General features: G+C 36.5%; 1 protein-coding gene across 3 annotated transcripts in view; it reads left to right on the top strand.

The window, feature by feature from the left end:
• STXBP5L (syntaxin binding protein 5L) overlaps positions 1-21,800 on the top strand; it is a 207,360-nt gene that overhangs the window by 145,129 nt on the left and 40,431 nt on the right. For 2 of the 3 annotated variants that reach the window (XM_075166324.1, XM_075166315.1), the window contains exons 17-20: positions 2,802-2,927; positions 7,547-7,698; positions 9,357-9,428; positions 16,821-16,886. In XM_075166324.1, coding sequence (XP_075022425.1) covers positions 2,802-2,927; positions 7,547-7,698; positions 9,357-9,428; positions 16,821-16,886 — 416 coding nt within the window. The remainder of the gene's footprint in view (positions 1-2,801; positions 2,928-7,546; positions 7,699-9,356; positions 9,429-16,820; positions 16,887-21,800) is intronic. The other variant, XM_075166333.1, reaches the window with a different exon arrangement.

The following is a 21,800-nucleotide window of genomic DNA, read 5'->3' as shown; positions in this document are numbered from 1 at the left end:
CAGGCGCAGGTGCCCAGGTGTTGGGGGGGTCTGCAGGGCAGCCCCTGTGAGGAGAGTTCAGGGCTGCCCTGTGCAGGACACAGCCGGTTCCAGCCGGCTCCAACGGACCCACCGCAGGGCACGGCTGAGCCCCGCAGCCAAGAGGGTGGCGCCTCTGGGAAAGCGTGTGCAAGAAAGGGCAAAACACTGCACAGCAGCTGTGAGAGAGATAGGAGTGAGAAAAAATGTGAGAAACAGCCCTGCAGACACCAAGGTGAGAGAAGGAGGAGGAGGAGGAGGTGCTCCAGGCACCGGAGCAGAGATTCCCCTGCAGCCTGTGGAGAGGACCATGGTGATGCACATTGTCGCCCTGCAGCCCATGGAGAGCCCACATCGGAGCAGGCTCCGGGCAGGAGCTGCAACCCATGGAGAGGAGCCCAGTCAGGAGCAGGCTTTCTGGCAGAAACTGTGGCCCACGCTGGAGCAGTCTGTTCCTGAAGGACTGTACCCCTTGGGAGGGACCCCACACTGAAGCAGGGGAAAAGCGTGAGGAAGGAGTGGCAGACACAAAGCGTTATGAACTGACCGCAACCACCATTCCCCATCCCCACTGTGCTGCTCGGGGTCGGGGAGGAGGTGGAGGAGTCAGGAGTGAAATTGAGCCTAGAAAGAAGGGAGGGGTGGGGAGAAGGTGTTTTTCATTTTGTCTTTTTGAAGAATTTCTCACTCTCCTACTCTGTTTTTAATTGGCAATAAATTAAATTAATTTTCCCCAAGTTGAGTCTGTTTTGCCTGTGATGGTAATTGGTAAGCAATCTCCCTGTCCTATCTCAACCCACAAGCTTTTTAATCTTATTTTCTTCCCCTGTCCTGTTGAGGAGGGGGAGTGAGAGAGCAGCTGGGTGGGCATCTGGCAGCCAGCTGAGGTTAACCCACCACAGATATTAAGATCTTATTAAGAAAATAGACATTGTGCTTTAAGAACTTTCCAAAAAGTATCTTCAAGTGCTTGTACTGCTAACACTGAGCTGGAGATTTTATCTCTTTGTGTCATAAGGTACATCCATGTCCAGTCTTTTCTCATGCTCTATATCAGACCATAAAAACATGAGACTTATTGTGCAGTCCTCTGTTCTTCATAACTTTTGACAGAATTAGAGCACTATTTGCTTTGTACATTGACAGTTGTGCTACTGGAGTTATCTCCTTCAGAACTTTTGCCCTATTGTCATTCTATGGTTATGTTTTATTGCATTTTACTTCAGTTTTCTGCATCTATCTTCAATTTTCCAAGATTGCTGGTAGCCCTATTTGCCACCAAGGCCTCCATCCCAACAGATGCAGTCAGTGTAGCTACAAAAAACCTGATAGCCCTGATTACTGAATGATAAGTTTGAATATCCTCTCTTGAGAGAAGTGCTTACTTACTTGCTTCTGAATAGAAATTAGTTGGATTTTTTTCCAATCTATCCATCATCTTTTCAGGTGTATGGGCCAGGGCTGCTTGGAAAGCTTGCTGAGTCACGTCATAGTCACATTCAGGAGATAGTCTGCATCATCAGAGTCATCAAAGATCTCTTCTCAAGATCCAGTACATAGGATAATACTGCTTAAGTTATTTATGGTAGAGAGATATCTATAGAGAAGTCCTTACAGCAGAAGAAATATTATGTGCCAAAAATTGCAGTTCTTCAGAATGTGTTATCCATGTCTATATTAACTAGCTGCTCTCCTTCCTCTCCTGATTCTTAGTCTTTCTCCAGGTACGATTTTTCACAGGGATAGAGGATTATATGTGATAAACCACCCTATTATGACTGTGTGCAGAGTGGTGCCATATAAGCAGTCTCACCATTTACAGCTACAGTAAAAATACACTGGCTAGTGGGCTTTATGTATAAATAACTACCTACAGTGTGAATGTACTAATGAATAACATGAATACCTCGAAGTATTGCTATTATTGCATAACATCTTTCAGTGTATCATCAAGTTAAGTTCTACCGGTCAAGAACACACATAAAGCATTCATACAGAAGTGTTCAGCTCTTACTCTCCCCCTTAATATGTACACCTTCGCTACCTGCTTTGCAAGTCACTGAACTTGCCATAACAGAATATAAAGAGGTGTTAGTAATCATATCAGATTTTATGTAGGAAGCATTCATTCATTAAGACCAGATCACATATTCGGTAATTATACTCCTAAGAAGAAAACAGGACTTGGTTGCACTAGATGGACAAATAGAATCGTCAAGTCCATAAGTTTTGAATACACAATGGTGAGGACCACTACGGAAAGGTACATCTTCTCATCTTCTTTTGCCTCTTTGCATTTTTCTGTCATGCTTTACTTTAGAGCAAGACAGTTCCAAAAATACAGAAATGTCCTGTTTCAAAGTTTCAGAAGAAAGTATTTTAGGTTTTCCATTCAGGTTGGTTATTCATGATGATTTTTAAGTGTGCATTATATAGCATAAGAAAATATTCTGGAAAAGGAAAATCAAAGCAAAATGATTAAGCAAAAATTATTTTTATTGACCCCTACCTACATCTGCTGCAGAGTTTCTCTTGTAGGGAATGTTGAAGTTTTCAGATTTGATTCTACAACAGAAATGAAAGTCAAAACCTGGAATTCCTCCAAAATATCCCTATTCTGGTTGGAATGCCTCATCTCAATGTACGGATATGCTGCGAATGCTGGTATTGCTCTGGACTTATTAAGGGATTGTGCTTCACTAGTATTTTCTCAAGAAAACAGTTGTTATTCATGGCCCAGTCTGTTTGTTTGTTTGTTCTTATTGTGTACCTCTTCTTCTTAGTGTTAAGAATCGACCTGTGCGAATGCCTCCTGGATACCAAGCAGATCTTGTTATTCAGTTGGTGTGGGTGGATGGTGAGCCTCCACAACAGATTAGCAGTCTTGCTGTAAACTCTGCTTATGGACTGTAAGTAACTCAAAATTAAAGTTGCTTTGATTTATTGTTTATTGCATTAAATCATGTATTTTCCAATTATACTTCGAAGTTTCCTGCAGACAATTAAAGTCAGAGTAAAAATAATCAAAAGGTGCTATAACCCAGATTCTTGGGGAAAAATTATTTCAACTCACATAAAGATTGTAATATGAGATGTTAAACTGCCATCTTGCTCATATTTTTACTATTCATATTTAAAAGACTGAATCTTTTCACATTATTCTGTCCATCCTTTCAAATAAAATATAATCACCTTTCAAATCTGTAATTTTTAAAGTTATTTTGAAAGGATCACCACAGTGAAATACATTTCATAGAAAATGGTGATGTGATTAAGTGTTAAATGTCATTTATCATGACATCATATCTTAGTTGGAAATTGTCTTCTGAGAACAACATTTTAATGTCTGTGCTAATCTCTGTTAGCAAGAGAACCAGTGACCTGAAATTGAAAATTGAATAAAGAACATTCAAATGCTAAATTCTGTATGGAAATGCAAATGAGCGTATATGAGTATATTTTTTTCCTCAGGTTCAATTTATTTTGCCAATTTTTAATGTTTTCTCTCACTGAGAGTCACTCAGATACATTAAAATGGTTTTCCCTGTAGAAGGTATTACTCCAATAAAAACTATAGGCTGTAATGGGTGTTAGGTGTCTGACTCCTACTGATTTTCAGTAAGTCACTTGACTCATTTCAGAGACTTTGGAAATTTTATGCAGAGCCTTTACATTGTGCAAAAATATTGTTGTTTGGGGGCTGTTTTGTCAAGTCTTTGGCCTGAATTTCCAGACAGTTTCCTGTTCATGAACTCTAGAAGTTTCTTTTGTTTTACCATACCTAGATGCATTTGTCACTTGTGTAAATTGTTGGGTTTTGCCCAGTTTGCTCTCTTGAAGATCTCAGGCCTCAAGGCAGTATCTGACTTCTGGAATAATCACACCAATCTCTCACTTGTAAACTACTCTGACAGGTTGCAGTTCTAGTACTCACAGTGGTTTCCTAAACAAACATACCTGATTCAATCAAATGCTTTAAATTGTTTCCTTTGCTAGGAGCAGTAATAGTTTACAGGACAGCCTCCTTTAAAACACCATATACTGAGTACATGAATGTTTCAGAAATAAATGCATATATCAATAAAATAGCCCAATAACCTAAATTTAACTTTCCTACAAAAGCTACCCAAGAAAGGCCTATTTCTTTAAATTTCTTCTGCAGAGTCTCTTCTCTCTCCCTCTCTCTTGTCTTTCTCAACTTTTTCCTTGGGCCTATGACAAGGTACAATTCTATTTTTCATCAGAATTTTTGTTTAATACTTTAGTTTTCTCCTGTTATCTAGCCTCACAGTGTGGAAAAACTGTGCCACTTAGCATAAAGCTTGAGGATATGTCATTTTTGCTAGTTGTAGGGTTATTTGGGTCATCTTTTGCCTAAATATTTTTCCTGTAATAATCAGTTTAACAAGGAGGAAAGCATAGGATAGTAAGTGTGTTCTGAAGTGTCTGCTTCCAGTATTCTTTTAATTACTTTGATTTCTGTAATATTAGAAATAGTAGGAACTTAGTGTCCCTGATGTTACTGCAGCCGTGAAACAGGACTAAAGCGAGATATAAAAAAACCTTCATCCTCAGCAAAGATAAAAGACTTCAGACACTGTGAAAATTTTTTTAATGTATTTTGTTTACTTTTAGCAGTATCAAGCTACAAATTAGAAGTATTAACACCTGCTTTATTGCTATTTAAATGAATCATCAAAAAAAACTTGTTTATGTTATGAAAGTAGAAAATAAAAATTTACAAAATGCTTCAATTACAACTGAAGATCCACAAGGTTAAATACAAATAAGAAATTTGTTTTAAAGTATGTTCTGTTAGACTGAAAGCAGTCTCTGAAAATTTATTACCAGCTCATGTGATAAAAATTTTCAGCCAATCTACATATTAATTGTCAAGAAATGTCTGATGAGGATTTTACGACATTTCTATGAAAGATACTCACAGAATAGAACATCTCCTAGCAACTAATTCTATTTTTCACTCAAAATTGAGAAATTCATTATGCTTATTTTGTATTTGATTTTATAAAGATTTGGATGTTAGCAATATATCTTAAACCTCGTTAATAGTAATGTCTGTCTAGATTTTCTTATCATTCCTCAGAAGTGTTATAATATTAATGAGCAATTTCTGGTTTTTCTTGGTAAAGTAATTTTTTTTGGTGTAAGCAATATTATATCCACGCTTATGTGTGAACTTAGAGAAGTTTAGAAAAATGCCGACCAGGAAGTGATGATCCTTTTTGTGGATTTGCTGACCACAGAATGAATGATCTTGACCTCTTCTTGTGACTCATGTTTTCCAAAATTAATAAATCTCAGGTTAATCATTTTCAAAATGCAGATGGCTATAATTTTTGTTGCCTAAAGTATTAACAAATGAGATTGATACTCATCATTTTTATTCCTTTATTTTTCTTCTCCACCTAGAACACAGAGACTTATGAACACAGGAATTGCTGTCACACTTTATACTAGTTATCTTTATCTGTCAATTTGTGTCAAGAAATATGAAGACATAAAACTTTGCATAGAATGGTCTTCTGGCAAATGTGACAGATAGCATTCCTTTTTGTCCCAGGGAAACTATTTGAAAATTATTTTGTTCTTCTGTTAAGCAAAACAGGCTATAGTAATTTCTGAAACAGATATTACTCTACATTCATAAAACATGGAGTTTATTCCTCAGTGCACCTTATGATCTTTCCACATAAGCACAGAATATTGCCAAATGAAAGTGTATTTGTACACACTTTAAGCTGCTTAAGCTACAGATCAGTGAAGAGTTAATGGGGGAAAAAAGACTATGTTTGTAGTATTTCCATAAATGCTGTACTAAAGTCAGTGTTAAGTCAAGGGTAGAAAACATGATGTAGTAATAACCAGTAAAATTTGAGCCGCTGTTGTAGATGGTGCCTTAATTTACCAGTTCGACAAATAAGAAAAACTCACCTCATTTTCACCCTTTACTTTTTCTATTTGCTGTATGGAACCTTCTTTTTTATAATGGAAGTAGAAAAAGAAAAGGTACAACAGAGGAAAATGTTCTATCTACCCTGCTTCCCCTTCCTCCATCTCGTTATTTCTCTCTTTCCCTATTGTTTTTCCACATACAAATTCATATATCTCCTTTAAGATATTTTGGAGCTATATTAAGAAGAGTCAAGTGGAGGTGAGTGCACATCTCACTTTTAGTGTGAACTGAGTGTTTAAATATCTTGCAGGGCTTTGAACTGATCATCTTAGTCACTTTTTACATAAAATGAGGGAACTTGATCACAAATTATTCCTAATCTGATTGAGTATGGTTTGGGATTTTGAGTTTCTTTGTGGCTGCACCTGTAATCCTTTCAATCTGGAAGTTAAAATTGCAGTCTGATAGAAAAGGAGAGACCTCTGTAGAATATTTGTCAATATATAATATTCCTGCTTAAATGAAGTCTCCAACAATGCAGTGTAAGCGTTTGGCATATGGATCCTGTGGATAGTCGTAAGCTGTGAATTTATTTTGCTATTAAATCTTGAATAGGTTTAATGCTTTAGTGAGATTTTATCTGCTGAGATATATGGGTTTCCATATTCTATGGTTAACTTCAGACTTTCTCCCAGGTCTTACATATAGACATGTTTAGTGTCTTTTTGTTTTCTTCCTTTTTCTTAGATAGACTCATTGTCTAATTCCCCCCCTCAACCTTGACCTCTTCCAAGCTGGAGAAGAAGCATGAACAGAAAGCATTTTTGTAGGAGAAGAGAAAGTGCTGCTGGTCCAATACAACTTCTTCCCTCTTTCTGAAACTGATGTCAGAAGGGAGTCAGTAGTAGCAATAGAGCAGAATCGGGGCAGAATGCTTCTGAAGGGAGCTTCTGGGCAGCAAAAGAAATAAATTGTTCCATCTCTTTTACCCTATAACAAGACTGTAGTCCAGATCTTAGGCAATCTCACACCAGTTGAGAGATTTTGCCCATGTTTCAAAGCACCATCAAAATGTCAGTTATGGAAGCATTTCAGAGGGGCAGAAGCTGATTTAGCAGGAATCTATAATGTAGCCATTGGAAAGAAATTTTATAAATACCTTTCAGATTTGGGTATCTCCACAATATAGCTTAATATATTTCATTTATCATTTATATTTAGATTTTTAAAAATATGTACATTTATTTGTATTTATATTTTAATTTATATTTGTATTTTATATATATGTATAAGCACTTTTTAAGATCTGTGTCCAGATTTGTAGTCTTAATTTATATCAGTATTACTGGAATTATATTTAGACATTATTACAATGCGTTTGGCATAGAAAATTAATTAAAGTGGGCAGTCTGCTTTCTGGAATGCCAATTACTGTGTTTCAGGACATAATTTTATAAATTCAGAATTACAAATCTAAAAGAGTTATCAAAAGTAAGCTTTGAGTAGTTTCTGAAGAAAATATTTATGCAGAATTCATAATAATAAATAATAATTGTTGTTTGCACCACTTGATTACATATTACTAATACCTTTGAGGAACATTTATTTTCTCAGAGTGGCATTTGGAAACTGCAATGGTTTGGCTGTTGTGGACTTTATGCAGAAGACAGTACTGCTGAGCATGGGAACCCTTGAACTATATGGATCAAGTGATCCATACCAGCGTCAACCCCGTTCACCTCGCAAAAGCAAGCAGTTTGCTGCAGGTAGGAAATAAATTATTGTTGTTATGAGCCTGACATGTTCTTTGATTTTTTGCCTGTGGCTTTTTATAGTGCTTTTGAAATGCATGACTATTTGCTGGCCAATGGAGTTTCTATAACTTGACAAAAGAAACCTGACATGTTTTAGGTACTGACACTTTCTCAGAAACAAAATGTTTTATGAAGTTTATTCTTTTGGGATGGAGGTCAGCAAGTAATTCCCTTAGCTGAGTCTCTAAAAAAATTGTAATGAGCAGAGCAGTAAATTGTTTCTCTGGTCATCACTTGAAGTATAGTCTATATGCTATTTTCTTTCTGGTTTCAATAAGTTCATACCAATAGGTAAGACTTCAATTTAAACTTAATTGTATCTTCTGCCAAGTGCTATTCATTGGTATTTGAATAGGCAGTTGTGTTTGGAGAAGCGTAATACTTGAGAGACATGTTATGTAGGTAGCACAAGTAGCTCAAATTAGCCACTTTGTTAGTGAATTGAAGCTCTTAATATAATCCAGCTGTACCCCATTTTAAAATTTGATGCCAAGAGGATCACATTTGTAAGTCATAGCTATTATTATGCATTGTGTGTTAGAAATATTAGTCCATCAATGCAGCTAAATTTTACCACGCATTTTTGGTTATTTAAAAAATTTACTTGTATGAGAAAAAAGTCAGAAGATCTTCTATGTTTCAAGTCTTTTTGCTCTACATATTCCATAGTAACATACTAGAGTCAGACACAATTATGAAATGTTTTACATAGCTGTGAAGTTTTACAATTAGATTTTAAAATCTGTTTGAAAGTGTTGAGTTTTAAATCTAACCATAAAATTATAAAAGCAGCAGATTATAGTGGTTTTATGACATCAGCATTTTCATCAGCAGACCCTGCACTAAATCAAATCCTATTTCTCCATAGAGTCAATGGAAACTTTTTTTAATTGGGAATATGTTTGTACTCCAAACAGAAAGTAATATTTAGAGAATAAAATGTAAGTTCTCAGGCCTACTTGTGTTCCTGAAAGACCATTTATCTCACTTTCTAGGCATTTAATCATGGCAAGCTTAGTTCTCATCTGTGCCAAGTGTTAAAGATGTAAATTTGGCACAGCTGAGGAGGGAAGAGACAAGCAGCTTTAAGCTACCTTCAGCTTGTCTGTCTGGTTCAGCCAGTCTCACAGCAGCTCCCGAAGTAATTTGAGCAGCTAGCCACAAGCAACATGCTGCAGACCCCTGTACAAAAGGTGGAGGGTAGCTGATGTAGAAATAGCTGTTATCAGCACTGTACCACATAGAATTTCTGTGTCAGTGACAGTCTTGGCCAATTGTTTAAATCAATGTCCTAGCTATGCAGTGTAGCTAGAACGGAGCCTACTGGGGATAAGTGACCGCTAAGAAGGAATACACGCTTCTAGATCACTCATAGAAACTATGCATCTAAAAAAAGCCTCAGCTGCTTTCTCACCATCCATCCCATATCCTTTACTTTTTTAATTATTTTTCTTGTTATATCTCGCAATTGGAAGGTAAGCATCTGCTGAAATTTCTTCACCTTGGCTGTTCTAGATGCTGGTTATGATATCACTTCCTTTCACTTTAGACTGTTTTTTCTCTCTTTCCTCTGCCTGCTGCTGATGCTGGTGTACTGGCATGTTCCAAAGACAACTTTTGCATGCGTGGCCTGTCTAACTTTTATCCAGATTTAACGAAACGGATCCGTACTTCCTATCAGAGTAAGTTCTATAAAGGTTAGGCATATAGCTTTATCATGATTGAACTATGCCTGACTTAAACCCATGTGTTTGTGCTTTGTAATGTGTTTTTTCAAACACATTCAGCATGCATGCAAACTTACTACATTTTGTGATGTTAACCGTGCTTAATTTTGACAATTATCTTTATTATACAGATATTTCAGATCTGTTTTCTTCTTCCAAAAGAGTCAATGAGAAAACGTCAGTGACTTATATGGGGCAGATTGGGCCTTAGAAAGGATTTTTCAACAATGTTACGTTCTTGATGACAGTATCTTTCTTTGGGTTTATATTCGTTTCAGTGTACATCTACTTATATGAAGCATTTCTTGTTTTGCAATGGCACTGCCTGGTTGTAGTTATTAATTAATTCGCTTCCCTATTTTCAGAAGAGCAATGTGGCTTAAAAGAGTACCAATTGGATTGGATGCTGGAAATTTTAAATTTTAATCTTGGTTTGGTACTTGAATATTTGGCTTTGGGGAACCATCCCATGTCTCTGATCTTTAATGGGGAATATAAAGTGGGTATAAAAATATATACATCAAAGAGAGCTATGAAAATTAATGTTTTAATATCTTTAAAGTTTGAATTATAGTGATACGCAATTTAAATATTAGTATTCATCACTGCAGAATGCAATGAACAAAGCTATAATTAATTTTGCAAAAATGACTGTTCAACAGATGAGCTCTATGTATCTTAATTAACTGCTGTGCTTATATGTAATTAGGTCTCCAGGATGCCTCTTATTCATCTTTTTAAAGTAGTTTTCACAGAACAACTGGATAGGCAATTTTACATTAAATACTCAGTATAGGCAAGATAAAGGGGTGGCGGTTGTTTTATCATCTCACATAAATGCAGAGTTGTGTAGCTATTGAAATACATTGGTACACTCGCACAAGAAATTCTATTCTGTCTCTCTAGACTGATTACTCACCAACTGATTTCTATGATTTTATTTCATAATACTTCATAAAAGGTGGCCTGTTTAGTTAAAAGACTAGTCCAGTTACAAATCCAGCAGTCTATAAAAAGGTTTGGTGTATAATGTCTTAAAGCTTATTAGTCTGGTCTTGCTAATTTCAAGTCTGTAACAGAGAACTTGAGGGATAGACTGCAGTCAAAGGTTTGGGGGTTTTCCCCCGCTAAAAAATTAATAAATTCTAAGACCAAAAATGACCAATATTTTCATTCAAAATGACAAACACAGACCATAGAGTTTTTCATAGCTGAAAATGTATTATCTTGTTTCCATCTTCAACCCCAAAATCAGAAAAGTCCACAAAATCTTTCTGTATACATGATAACTGAAGAGTTTGAGTCTGAGTCTTGTGCAAGATCATTAACAGCTTCATTTCTTTCCTCAAAAATTATTTTGTTGTTATTTTTATCATTTGATAACTTATACAGGAGTATGTACTGTATGATCTGAAAGATGCACCAGGCAATAAGATAAAGAACAGGGCAAGAATGTGTCAGAGGCTATAAAATATCTTGCTAAGTCATTCTCCAGTTATGCTTTGTTATATGTCTTATCTGAGATATGAGTTTTAAGAGGGGTATTGAGAATGGATTTAGGATTTTGCTTACAGGTTTATCTCTTCTCGTAAGGGATGATGATGGGAAAAGAAAAATAAATTATTTTTGGAAGTTGTGCGGTTGAAGCTAATATTATTAAGGCAAAAGCAGAAGTCATGTGATAACATAAGCATTAGATCTAAAGTTTTGAGGGTTATATAAACGAAAATGGAATTTAATGGGAAGACATATCAGGAGTTGATTCAATTAAGTAATGAACCAGGAAGATAATTTCATGAGGATCAGTTTGAGCGAATAAGACTTGCAGGCATTGAAGCCAAAGAAGAGATTATCAATGAGCAAGATACTCAGACTTTTGTCAGTTATTTTGGAGGTGATTCGCAGGAAGAAACAATTTAGTTTAGTATCCAGCCTGAATCTGAGAGTTAAAGTGTGGTGTTCCAAGGATGAAACCAATATTATGAATTAGAGTGTCAGGAAAGACAGTGGTGCTGTTAGCTGTGTTGAAGTAGCAAAGAGAAGACTTCAGTTACTTGAGTTCATCTTGGGAACGTTAAGTTCGTGTCTGGACGCTTATGAGTAAATTTTAGAAAAGCAGGATTCTACTCTAACTTGGATGGAAGGAATCCAAGTTCAAGATGTGTATTTATGAATCGTTAGGGTATAAAAAGATATTTATTGCCCTGTTTATAGGAGAGAATCTCCTCAAATACTGTGACAGAGAGATAAAGGAAGTGTTGATGTTTCAGCCTTGGGTGCCTTGCAACTGAAGAGGGAAAGGGAAAAAAAAAACCACAAACCATCAAACAGGGAAAAGAAGCAATATGTTGGAGAAGAGGGACTTTCCAAAGGAAAGACATAATCAACAATGTCAAGGGCATCCAACATGCAAAACACCGTGGTGGAATAATTGTTTTGAATTTTAGCCAATAAATCTGTAGAGAGCTTGATAAGAGTAACGTATACATGTGTAAGCTAGACTCAAAAGTGTCTAGAGTGGACTTAGAGCATTAAGACAGCACATTCTCTGGTTTGGGAGGTGAAAGTGGGAAGGGAGAAGCAAGAAGGGAAAAAGTCAGAAGGAGAAATGTAGTCAATTCTAGGCATACATAATGGGAGAGACTGAAACATAATTGTCCTATCAGGGGAAGTAATTTGAGGAAAATAAGAGGCTAAGATGAGGGTAAGCGCAGAGTTGGAGGTAGCTTTCTGGTGTTGTTGACCTTGCTATAACATCTACTGGCAGCCACTTTCCTTTGTAGCAAGAATATGTGCCAAGCCAAATAAATAAACTCTCTCTGCAGTAGTGCAGAACTGTGTTGTTGTTTGGTTGGTTTTCTTTTTTTTTCCTTCAGTTGAAATCAAGTTGTACGTGTTATTACCTAGTGGTAGATAACATATATTCAAATATTAAAACAAGTACATTTACTGCATCTAGAGAGATAGTGTTTGCAGCAGAATATAAAAATACCTACTTGCAAAAGTAATTTGCATCTCCTACTAGAAATTCATACCATCTGTTGATAAAACAAGGAAGTAAATAGTCTTTATGAACCATCCAAAAAGTCGGCAAGTTCAAAGGATCATGATCCATTGGAAAATAATTTTCAAAACAAAGACTTTTCAGTGAGAATTCCTTGTTCCTCCTTCAGGCCAGTCCCTTGAGAGGATGTGAGCAAAAGCAACCTTGGTCTGACAGGAGGGCACAGAAAACTGTGTGGTATGAGTCATTACATATCAGTAATTGACACTTTAAATCACACCTGACAACACAGTAGAAGCTAATATAGGTTGAGTTTTAAGTCGACAGCTATATTCTGAACTACCTGTCATTTCCAAAGAATGCATCATACTTAAATGTAAAGAAAATGTTTGTGTGAAGATGATGGGTTAAGATAACACTGGGCTTACTTATTGGCTTGTGAATATTTATGATAATTTATTTATAATTCATTTATTTATAAGCAAAGATGTGATGGCTTTGGGTGCTTTTAAGTAAATGATCAGTCTGAATCGTTTAATCGTAGAGATAGAAGTTTAAAATTTCAAAAATAATTTTAAATTATGAGTCCATAAAAGTTGTTATTCCACACTAGATAGTACATTTTTTGATCCTTTAATAAAGAGGAAATGGGAATCACAGCAAACTTTGAAAAGTATCCATGGGACATGTCTTTAAAAGTGTTTTAATGCATTATGTGATATATTTACATCTTGCACTATTTTAACATTTTTATAATTTGTTCAAATCAAAGCCAATTTCTTTATAATGTCAATGGGTACATCTTCTTGCAGGTGGTTGTTTACATTGCCAATCTCAGTTATTTGCCTTTAGTTTTGCTGTTATGTTCTTGCTCTACCTGGATTCAAAATTTGCTGGCATGGGATTTTTTGGCTAAAAATAGCTAAAATATCTCAGGATACAGATTGGACCTACAGAACTTCAAAATGAAAAGTGAAAATATTTTTGTAATCTAACTTCAATAGCTGTTGTAGTCTCTCAGACATTCAAGGGAAGCTGAGTTGCATGGAAATACTTATACATGATAATTTATTGAAAAGATTTAGCTTGATTTCCTTAAAAAGGAAATGACAGTAGAAAGTAATCAGTAGTACAAAGAAAAGCTTGAGAGCTCCCTTTCTTATCTCAAAGGGAAACAAAGGACCACATTTAATGGAATAAAAGGTAACACATAAAAATTGACAAACGTATGTTTATTCCTTTCAGTGAATGATGATTGTGCAATTCATTGCCATATAACATCTTTGGGATGTAGAATTTAGTAAGATTAAAAGAGACTTTGGATACATGGATGGATGATGAGAAGATCTCATTGTAATACTTCTGAGCAAGAAAGATTTATGGCGGGAGAAAATCTGCAAGTGGCAGTGCATAAGCAAATCGAAGTGTCTGAGACGAAGACAATGCCCTTGTGCAGGGCACATAGTACCACTTATGCTTAACATGGGGACTTACTGCACTTTTTTTTAAAAGCGTCTGTTGGTGGTCATTGTTAGAAGTGATAGTGGCTTGACAACAAGTCTAGATTTGTAGAGAAGTTCACATATTCACCATTTTTAAATGCCATGACATGAAATGTATCTTTACTGTTGTAAGTTGTAAAACTGTTGCCAAACATAAAGAGCTTGTGGTATTCTCGCAGTGGTTGCTCTTGGATTTTCAGAACAGTGGTGCGATTTGGTGCATTTCCTACTTAAGTCAGTGGCACCACAATTTATATTAAGCTGTAATATTGTTTCTGTGAACTTACCAAAAAAAAAAGAAACTCGATTTAGAAGCAAAATCTGACCTGGCATTTGGCATTGTAACTATCACCAATAGTAACTATACAAGGTTTAGAAGAATTTCATTAATCACAACATCGTAACCATATGTCGTGGTTTAACCCCAGCCAGTAAATAAACCCCACGCAGCCGCTCACTCACACCCCCCGCCTCCGGTGGGATGGGGGAGAGAATCGGGAGGGCACAGGTAGGAAAACTCCCGGGTTGAGATAAAAACAGTTTAATAATTGAGATAAAACAAAGTAGAACAGTAAGAATAACAATGAGAACAACAACAATAACAGAATATACAAAGCAGGCGATGCACAATGCAACTGCTCGCCGACCACGTGTCACGAACGGGGGGCGAGGCCCCCCCCACTCTCCCCGGTTTTTATACTGAGCATGATGTCCCATGGTGTAGAATACCCCATTGGCCAGCTGGGTCCACCACCCCGGCTGTGCTCCCTCCGCCTCCCCGTGCAAGCACCACCCAGCAACAGCCAAAACATCAATGGGCCATCAAGCTCCTTTCACACTAAACCCAAAACACAGCACACCCCCAAGCTACTGGGAAGAAATTTAACTCTGTCCCAGCCGGAACCAGGACACCATAGTGTTAAAATTTTAGTATCTCCAATCTGCATTTGCAAAAGAAACAGTTTAATATTTCATTTTGTTTATCCAAGGCCTCTCATGCTATGCGTATCTGCCAAATTCACTCCCACTGTACCTTGCAGGCAGTTCTACAGAAAAAACAATTGCGTCCCAAATCTCTAGGTGCATACAGAAACCCCAGAGTCACATAGAAGTGAGATTTGCTGTGAGAAAGCTGTGCATGGAGAGGCTCCCTAAATGGTTGCAGTTCCTGAATTCTGTCATAACTTCAGAAGTTACTGGACTCACAATTGATTGGAATATAAAATTCTCTCACAGATTCTAAGTTGAGTCAAAGAAAGATTCAAGTACATTTCTCAAAAAAATCTTTGGTTTTCAACATTAGTATCTGGATTGTGATCTTTTGTTGTTTAAAAGTCAGGAGCAAATATGTCATTACTACTGACTTCACAGGCCAAATCAATACTGCTGTTTTTCCAAAGCACTCTCAAAGTTGTTTTAGCACTCATGCAGCTTCGTTAATGGTAGGAGCTTTTTGTTCTGCTTGTTGGGGCTCTGGATTCTCCCCATTTCTCAAAGTAGTTCAAAATTACATTGTAATAAAAATATCAGTACCTACACTAAGATCCCACTGTTTTTAATACAAAGAGAACAGCACTGGTGAGCAAATGGTAGCAAAATTTTTTTAAAACAAGTGTCTATATTACTTTTAGAGATGAGGGTTTCTGAGCCTGAGGGCCCAGAAGCCATAAAAATGAAAACATGTCACATTACAGGAGGCATGGTGCCAGTTTAAAGCATATTGAAAAGTCATGATAGGATGTTTGACTTCCAGGATACAACATATGCAGTGTGTAAACACAGTATCAGTACGACAGTAATGCATATCTGTATGTGGGCTAATGTTCACTAGGCTCTATGACCTGAGTGCTGTGAGCCCACATTGCTAGCAGATGGATGTCTGGTGCTGGGCTGTCCGCCAGTCCTAAGTAGCCTATGGCATGAAGTGTCAGAGCTCCCCATAACAAGTATGAACCACTTGACATAGGCCATAGGGCACCATAGGATACATATGAAGGGTACATTTGAATAGGTATGGCCATGCCCACTCAACAGTTAGCCCATGGTAAAGGATAGCATGGGCTCAAACTTTCTCTCCTTAGCATGCCAAAAGGCATGTTTAAACTTGTACATGCAACCTGTGCCAAAGATGGATCTTAGTTTGATCACAGAAACAAGCCCAAGCTTAAGCAGTATAAACTAAGATTACTTTACTTGTTCCTGTCTTCCATGGTAGACTGCTACAAATGAGTTCCTCACAAATATTTATCAACAATATATGAAGTATCTTGTCCAAAAATTGTGTTGTATTCAGACAACATTATCATTGCCTCTGTGTCCTTTAAAATGAGCTATCTTGTGTGAATTCATATAAAAGTTCCTAATATTGCATAGTAGTGGTTATATTTTTGTATTCACTTTCTTCTTTCACCAGTATTGTGGGTTTTTTTCCCTCTCTTCTCCCCCTGTTTTAAGGTTTCCTCCCTGCATTCTGCAGCAGTTGAAAGCATAGAGTTGTTTCCATATCAGTTGGACAGGGATGAATGAGTTTGATTCATATCACAGACGTTTAAATTTTAAACTGTATTTACTTGTTTTCTCTCGTTAGGTACAGTCGCTCTTTGTCTACCCTGAGACACTCAGAAAACAAATTTGAGTTAACAAGAGGTGTGATTTTTAAACCAGACCTAAATTTCTGCAGTGACAGCCTGATAACTGCAGTTATCTGAAATAGATATTTCCCTCGCATTTCACACCATTCCTTTCTCCAAATTTACTTTAAAGTGCAGAATATCATCAACCAAGAAAGTTGAAGCATGCCCTGTTAGATTGTAACTTAACTTTTTAACTCCATTTTTTCAGGCCTGACTGAACTCAGTGACAGTCCAGTTTCCCTGGAGCTAGAGCGTTGCAAGTCTCCCACTTCAGGTAAAGGTGATTGGCTTCTCTTCCTGCAGTCTGTATAAGCCATTCCTGTCATGCATCACTGTGTTTCATTAATCCCTAAGAAGTGAAGTGCATATTTACAGTTCCAAAGAGAAGAAATTACTGGAGAAGTGCTTATTACATAGCACAATAAAATCCTAAGTCTGTTTACTTAAGGAAAAATTAAATGTACGTGGTGCATCTTGAGGTGAAGAGTATGAAAACATTTGAATTAACAACGTTGTGCAGGTATACTCCTATATCCTCGTATTAGAGGCTTGTTTCTCTGTTTTCTTAAAAGGCTTTCTGACTAGTTGGTTTTTTTTTTTCAGTAGGGAGTCCTTATAATTTTATATATATATTATGCATATGTGCACATAGAGAAATTATTTGAAAAATAGCAATATGGAGATGGTAAACTTTAACCATTAGAACCCACCAGTGCCTAAGTTATGTAATTTACAGTGGAAGCATAACCTTCCAATAAAATATTCGCTTATCAACCATTTTGACCCAGCAGTGAAATCTTGGCCATTTAAAAATTTATAAATGTTTCCCATGTTACCCACAGTCCTTCAGAAGGTGGAGTTCATCTCATTCCTAGAGACTTTTTCTGCAAGTGCCTAGTCTGCAATGATCTCTTTAATGTGAGTTCACTGTCTTAAAGATCGCTGCTTAGGGCTGTTCTCTAGTAGCTGACTTTTAAATGTGATGGGAAGTAAACAGGTGTAGCTGTGATATATTCAGTTTGCTTGTGGTATGCATATCAAACTTCTTTTTCTTGTAGTTTGGTAAGTATTGATAGATACTTTTCCTTTTTTTTTTTTTTGGGAGTTATGGTAACAAATTCCCCACAGCTATTCAAATCCTCTGTTCTTATTTCACATATTTTACTTTATTATAACAGGACACATTAATCTTGAATGGAGGCCACTAATTAGTAATTGACAAAAAACTGAAACTATTAAAAGTGTTTCCCTGACACATCAAGAACTAAAACAAAATAGCTGTTTTGAAATATGTATTTCCTTGTACTATTTGCAGCCCAAATTCTGTAGACATGGGAATATCGAAGTGAAATAGGCTGTAATAATATAGGTGTAACACTAGGATCTCAAATTCTTGAGCTGGGCCTCAGAAACGCATGATATGGGCTTTAAAATAAAACATTTGATAACTCAGTATAATTTATTTATTGTGTGGCTCACTGGGATTCATCTTTTCAATTTTCTCTCCAGAAACGAGCTACAAACTCTCTTTTTCTTTTTACTGAAAACTAAGAGATCACTGACTTGGTAAACGTGCATATGCTTAGTTTTATAATGATGAGTGACTCCTACAGCACCTTACTTTTTCTGCAGTTAACTTTAATTTTTCATTCTGCTATTGATCAAAAATATCTATTTTAGATACATTTAAGATAATTTGCTCCAAAATTTATTCTGCTTTTCTGTTTTGGAGATCATTCAGCAGGGAGAACATGGCATATTTATTAATGTTTCCTATTTTAGCCCTTCCATGTTGTTTTCCAAGCTATATTTGAATCTTCAAAATGTGAAATCAGGTGCAATTTTGTAGGTAGTAACTATTATTACAATTAACTGTGGTTTAAAATAGAAGTTACTTTTGCTGTGACTGATATTAATTATTATTTTTAAATATTAATTATTTTAAAAATTAATTATTTTTTTAAAATATAAAATGCAAAATTAAAATAATTTTGCTTTGGCATACCTGCTGTAAAATTAGGCAAAATCCAGTCTAATCACCTGGAGTAACTGACCTCAAAATTGTGGCCTCCAAGAACTTGGGAGTGGAACTACCTTGTGCTTATCAGCACAGCTTCCCAGCTACATCAGCCTTTGCACTGGCTCACATTTCTTTCTCACAGAACACAACTGATTAATCTGCGTAGTTATGGATTCATCAGGCAGGATCCTTCTACTTCCAGTCTTGCCTTCGATCTATTTAAAGTTCATGGCCCACAAGCTCTCCGTAATGGAAGTGTGCTGTAGTCTGTAGAGCCCCATGATATCTGTGTTTGTAAAACCACACATACCTCTGCTGAAGATAGGCCAAGACTTCATCCTTCAGAAATTTAGCAGAAATAGAAAGAACACTTGGCTACTGGCTCAAGTGATTCAAGTTGCTGCACAACAAAGGTCCTGCTGGGTATGACTACATCACCAACTGATGAAGTTGCAAAGACAGAAGGAATGGAGTTTGAGTTGTTGAAATTCATTATGGTTGCCAGACCACAACATCGGTTCTTCACCTGGCAGTGAAGTTCATGCCAGTTACTGGCCATGAGTATGCACAATGCATACACAAAGTGCAAACTGCCGGAGGACACTAGTTTACATGACAAACACTACACACATGATGGCACACTGGTGAGCAACTTCATCCTCAGTTCCATCAGAAGGGGAATGATTGGAGGAACAACACTGATGCGCTCATGTACGTACTTTGAGTCTCCAAGACAATGCCTAGGAAGAATTTCTCCAGCGCGCTAATTGCCAATGTAGACACAAACAGTTTTACATCTAAGAGAGCCATTAGTAACATTGGCAGATTGCAGTTCCAGTCAGGCCCATAAGAACAGCGTTGATAAAGGCGTCTTGGAGAACTTGAAAAATCTCCTGCCTCCTCACCTCTTGGTCTGATCCTGAACATTGCTTAGCCTGCCTGAACCATCTTGGTTTCCCTGAAAAATATATTTTACCTGTAACATCCTACTGCTTGTCAATGTTTTAACCTCTGAGTAAGCTTTTGCAGAGCCAGCCTAGGTCAACTCAGTAATTCAGCTTTGTTGCTTCTCTTCTCCCCTGCTTCAAATCAAAATTAGGCATTTATGTTCTATTACCGATATGAGTGTTGGAGCACTGAGCAAGAGACTCAGTGCAGACTAATACTCTTTATTTTACATGCAGGGCTGGTTACTAATTCAATACAAATCCAACTTCTTCCATTAAGCAATATTTTAAACTTGTTTCACAAGACTCTCTTTTCAGGTGCTCCTCCTGTACTATTTACTAAAGCATGGCTTTGCAGACAATATAATTGAAAAATCAATTTCCCGTTCTGAATGCCTTTCAGACTAGAACATGAAATTAAACCATTTGATGAAAATTTCTCTGAAATCCACAGTACTACACAGAGGGTAGCAGCAAGTAAAGAAATACGAGCCTTCCATTTTAAGAATGGTGGGGAGAGGAGAGGAATTATCTTCCTTAATCACTGGTATCTTATTTTAATTAAATGAATATTTAAATACTATAGTGATGCATTTCTAATACTGTACAAGAAGACAAAATGTTAATAAAGCCATTTGAAAGATTCTGCTTATTTGTGAATATCTGAATGGTGGCAGTTTCCACTGTAAATAAAATGTATTCCAGAGATAGCGATATAGCAATATATATGGAATAACATTGGTAAAAATTGTGGAACAAAAAACTTTAAAAATAAAAAACCAAAACACTTATCTGTATAAAGCATGTTTCATAAGAACAGTGATGCAGCATGGCATGCCATATAATGGTATTTGATTGGCTTAAAAAAACCCTCAGATCATATAAAGAACAGTGGAGATCAGGATTTTACGATACCATCAGAATATCTTATTCTTACTCATGCATGCCATGTTCTTTCAATGGAGAAAGTCAAACTGCATTTTGATTGTTGTTTGTGATTTGGAGGTCAAAAGTTAGGGCTTTGTACTACATTCACTCTACAATGGCATGTGAGAACTCGGTAGCTCTAAAACGAATTTAAAAACTCTGAGGCCTTGTAAGCACTCATAATGTAAATGGTGCTACATCCAATGCTGGAGTTAATTACTATGTAACGTATTAGAGAACAGTACCCATTCCAGTAAAGTTTACCTTTTTATCATCTCATTAGGAAAATTTATTCTGGGGCTCTTAGGAATGTAATATATATAATATACATAATTATATAATTTATATGTCTCTTACTGCTTTAGCTATTTATATGCAGCTTCATATTGAAGCATGTAGTTGAGAATACACTGTGAGGACAAGAAAATGCATCTTTGAGAGGTCATTTAACTTTGTTGTGTAAGATGCAATGGACAGTTTAGACTTCTTTCAAAGACCAGAAGGAAAGAATTTCATCAGTTTGTGTATAGGAGCATGACTTCTCAAATGTGTGTTCTAAAATGAAAATGGATTTGTGTTTTTTTCTTAAAAAATCGCCTTCATATTGGGGGCTCGCATCCAAATGCTTTTAAGACTACAGAGCTTAGAGAAGGCTATGTAAAGATTTCCACAATTGATTCCCATGAGCTTTGAAACAGGTCCCTCATGGCAAGATTACGAGTTTTTATACGTACTGTGATTTCCAAGTGCTACTATCCTGATTCATTCCACTGGTTAAATCCGCTGGGATTAGGCCTATGCCATGCCAAGCTCCCAGTTTCCTACACAAAATATTTTTAAATAGCTTTGTTTCAAGAAGAATATTATCAAGTTTCTAACAGTCACTCTTTTTTAACTTGTGGGTAACTGCAAAGTAGCTGAAGAGATTTGACTCAGTTTGAAAATTATATTCTTATGGAAAACAAGCAAGAAAGTAAATGTTTCAAAACATTTTGTGTGTGTGGAAAACATAGAATGTAATTTATTTCTAAACTTGATTATTGTTAACACTGCCAGCATAACCATTTCTACTTATTTATATTAAAATAAAAAGAATGTTTACTTGTCAGAAGGCAAATTAATCATTAAAGAGAGGTTAGCTCCTGCACTGTGAATACAAGGTGCATTTTATCACTTTTCCCAATATGTGAGGGGGTTTCTGATCAGGTGAATTCACGCTTGCTTAAGATCTTGAGAAGGGATGTGTATGTAAGGCTTAGCAAGGAACAGGGAGCAGTATTAGCTGGCAGAGGGG

This window comes from Calonectris borealis, chromosome 1 (assembly GCF_964195595.1).
Source record: "Calonectris borealis chromosome 1, bCalBor7.hap1.2, whole genome shotgun sequence".
NCBI classification, from domain to species: domain Eukaryota; kingdom Metazoa; phylum Chordata; class Aves; order Procellariiformes; family Procellariidae; genus Calonectris; species Calonectris borealis.
This window is presented reverse-complemented; position numbering and strand designations above follow the sequence as displayed.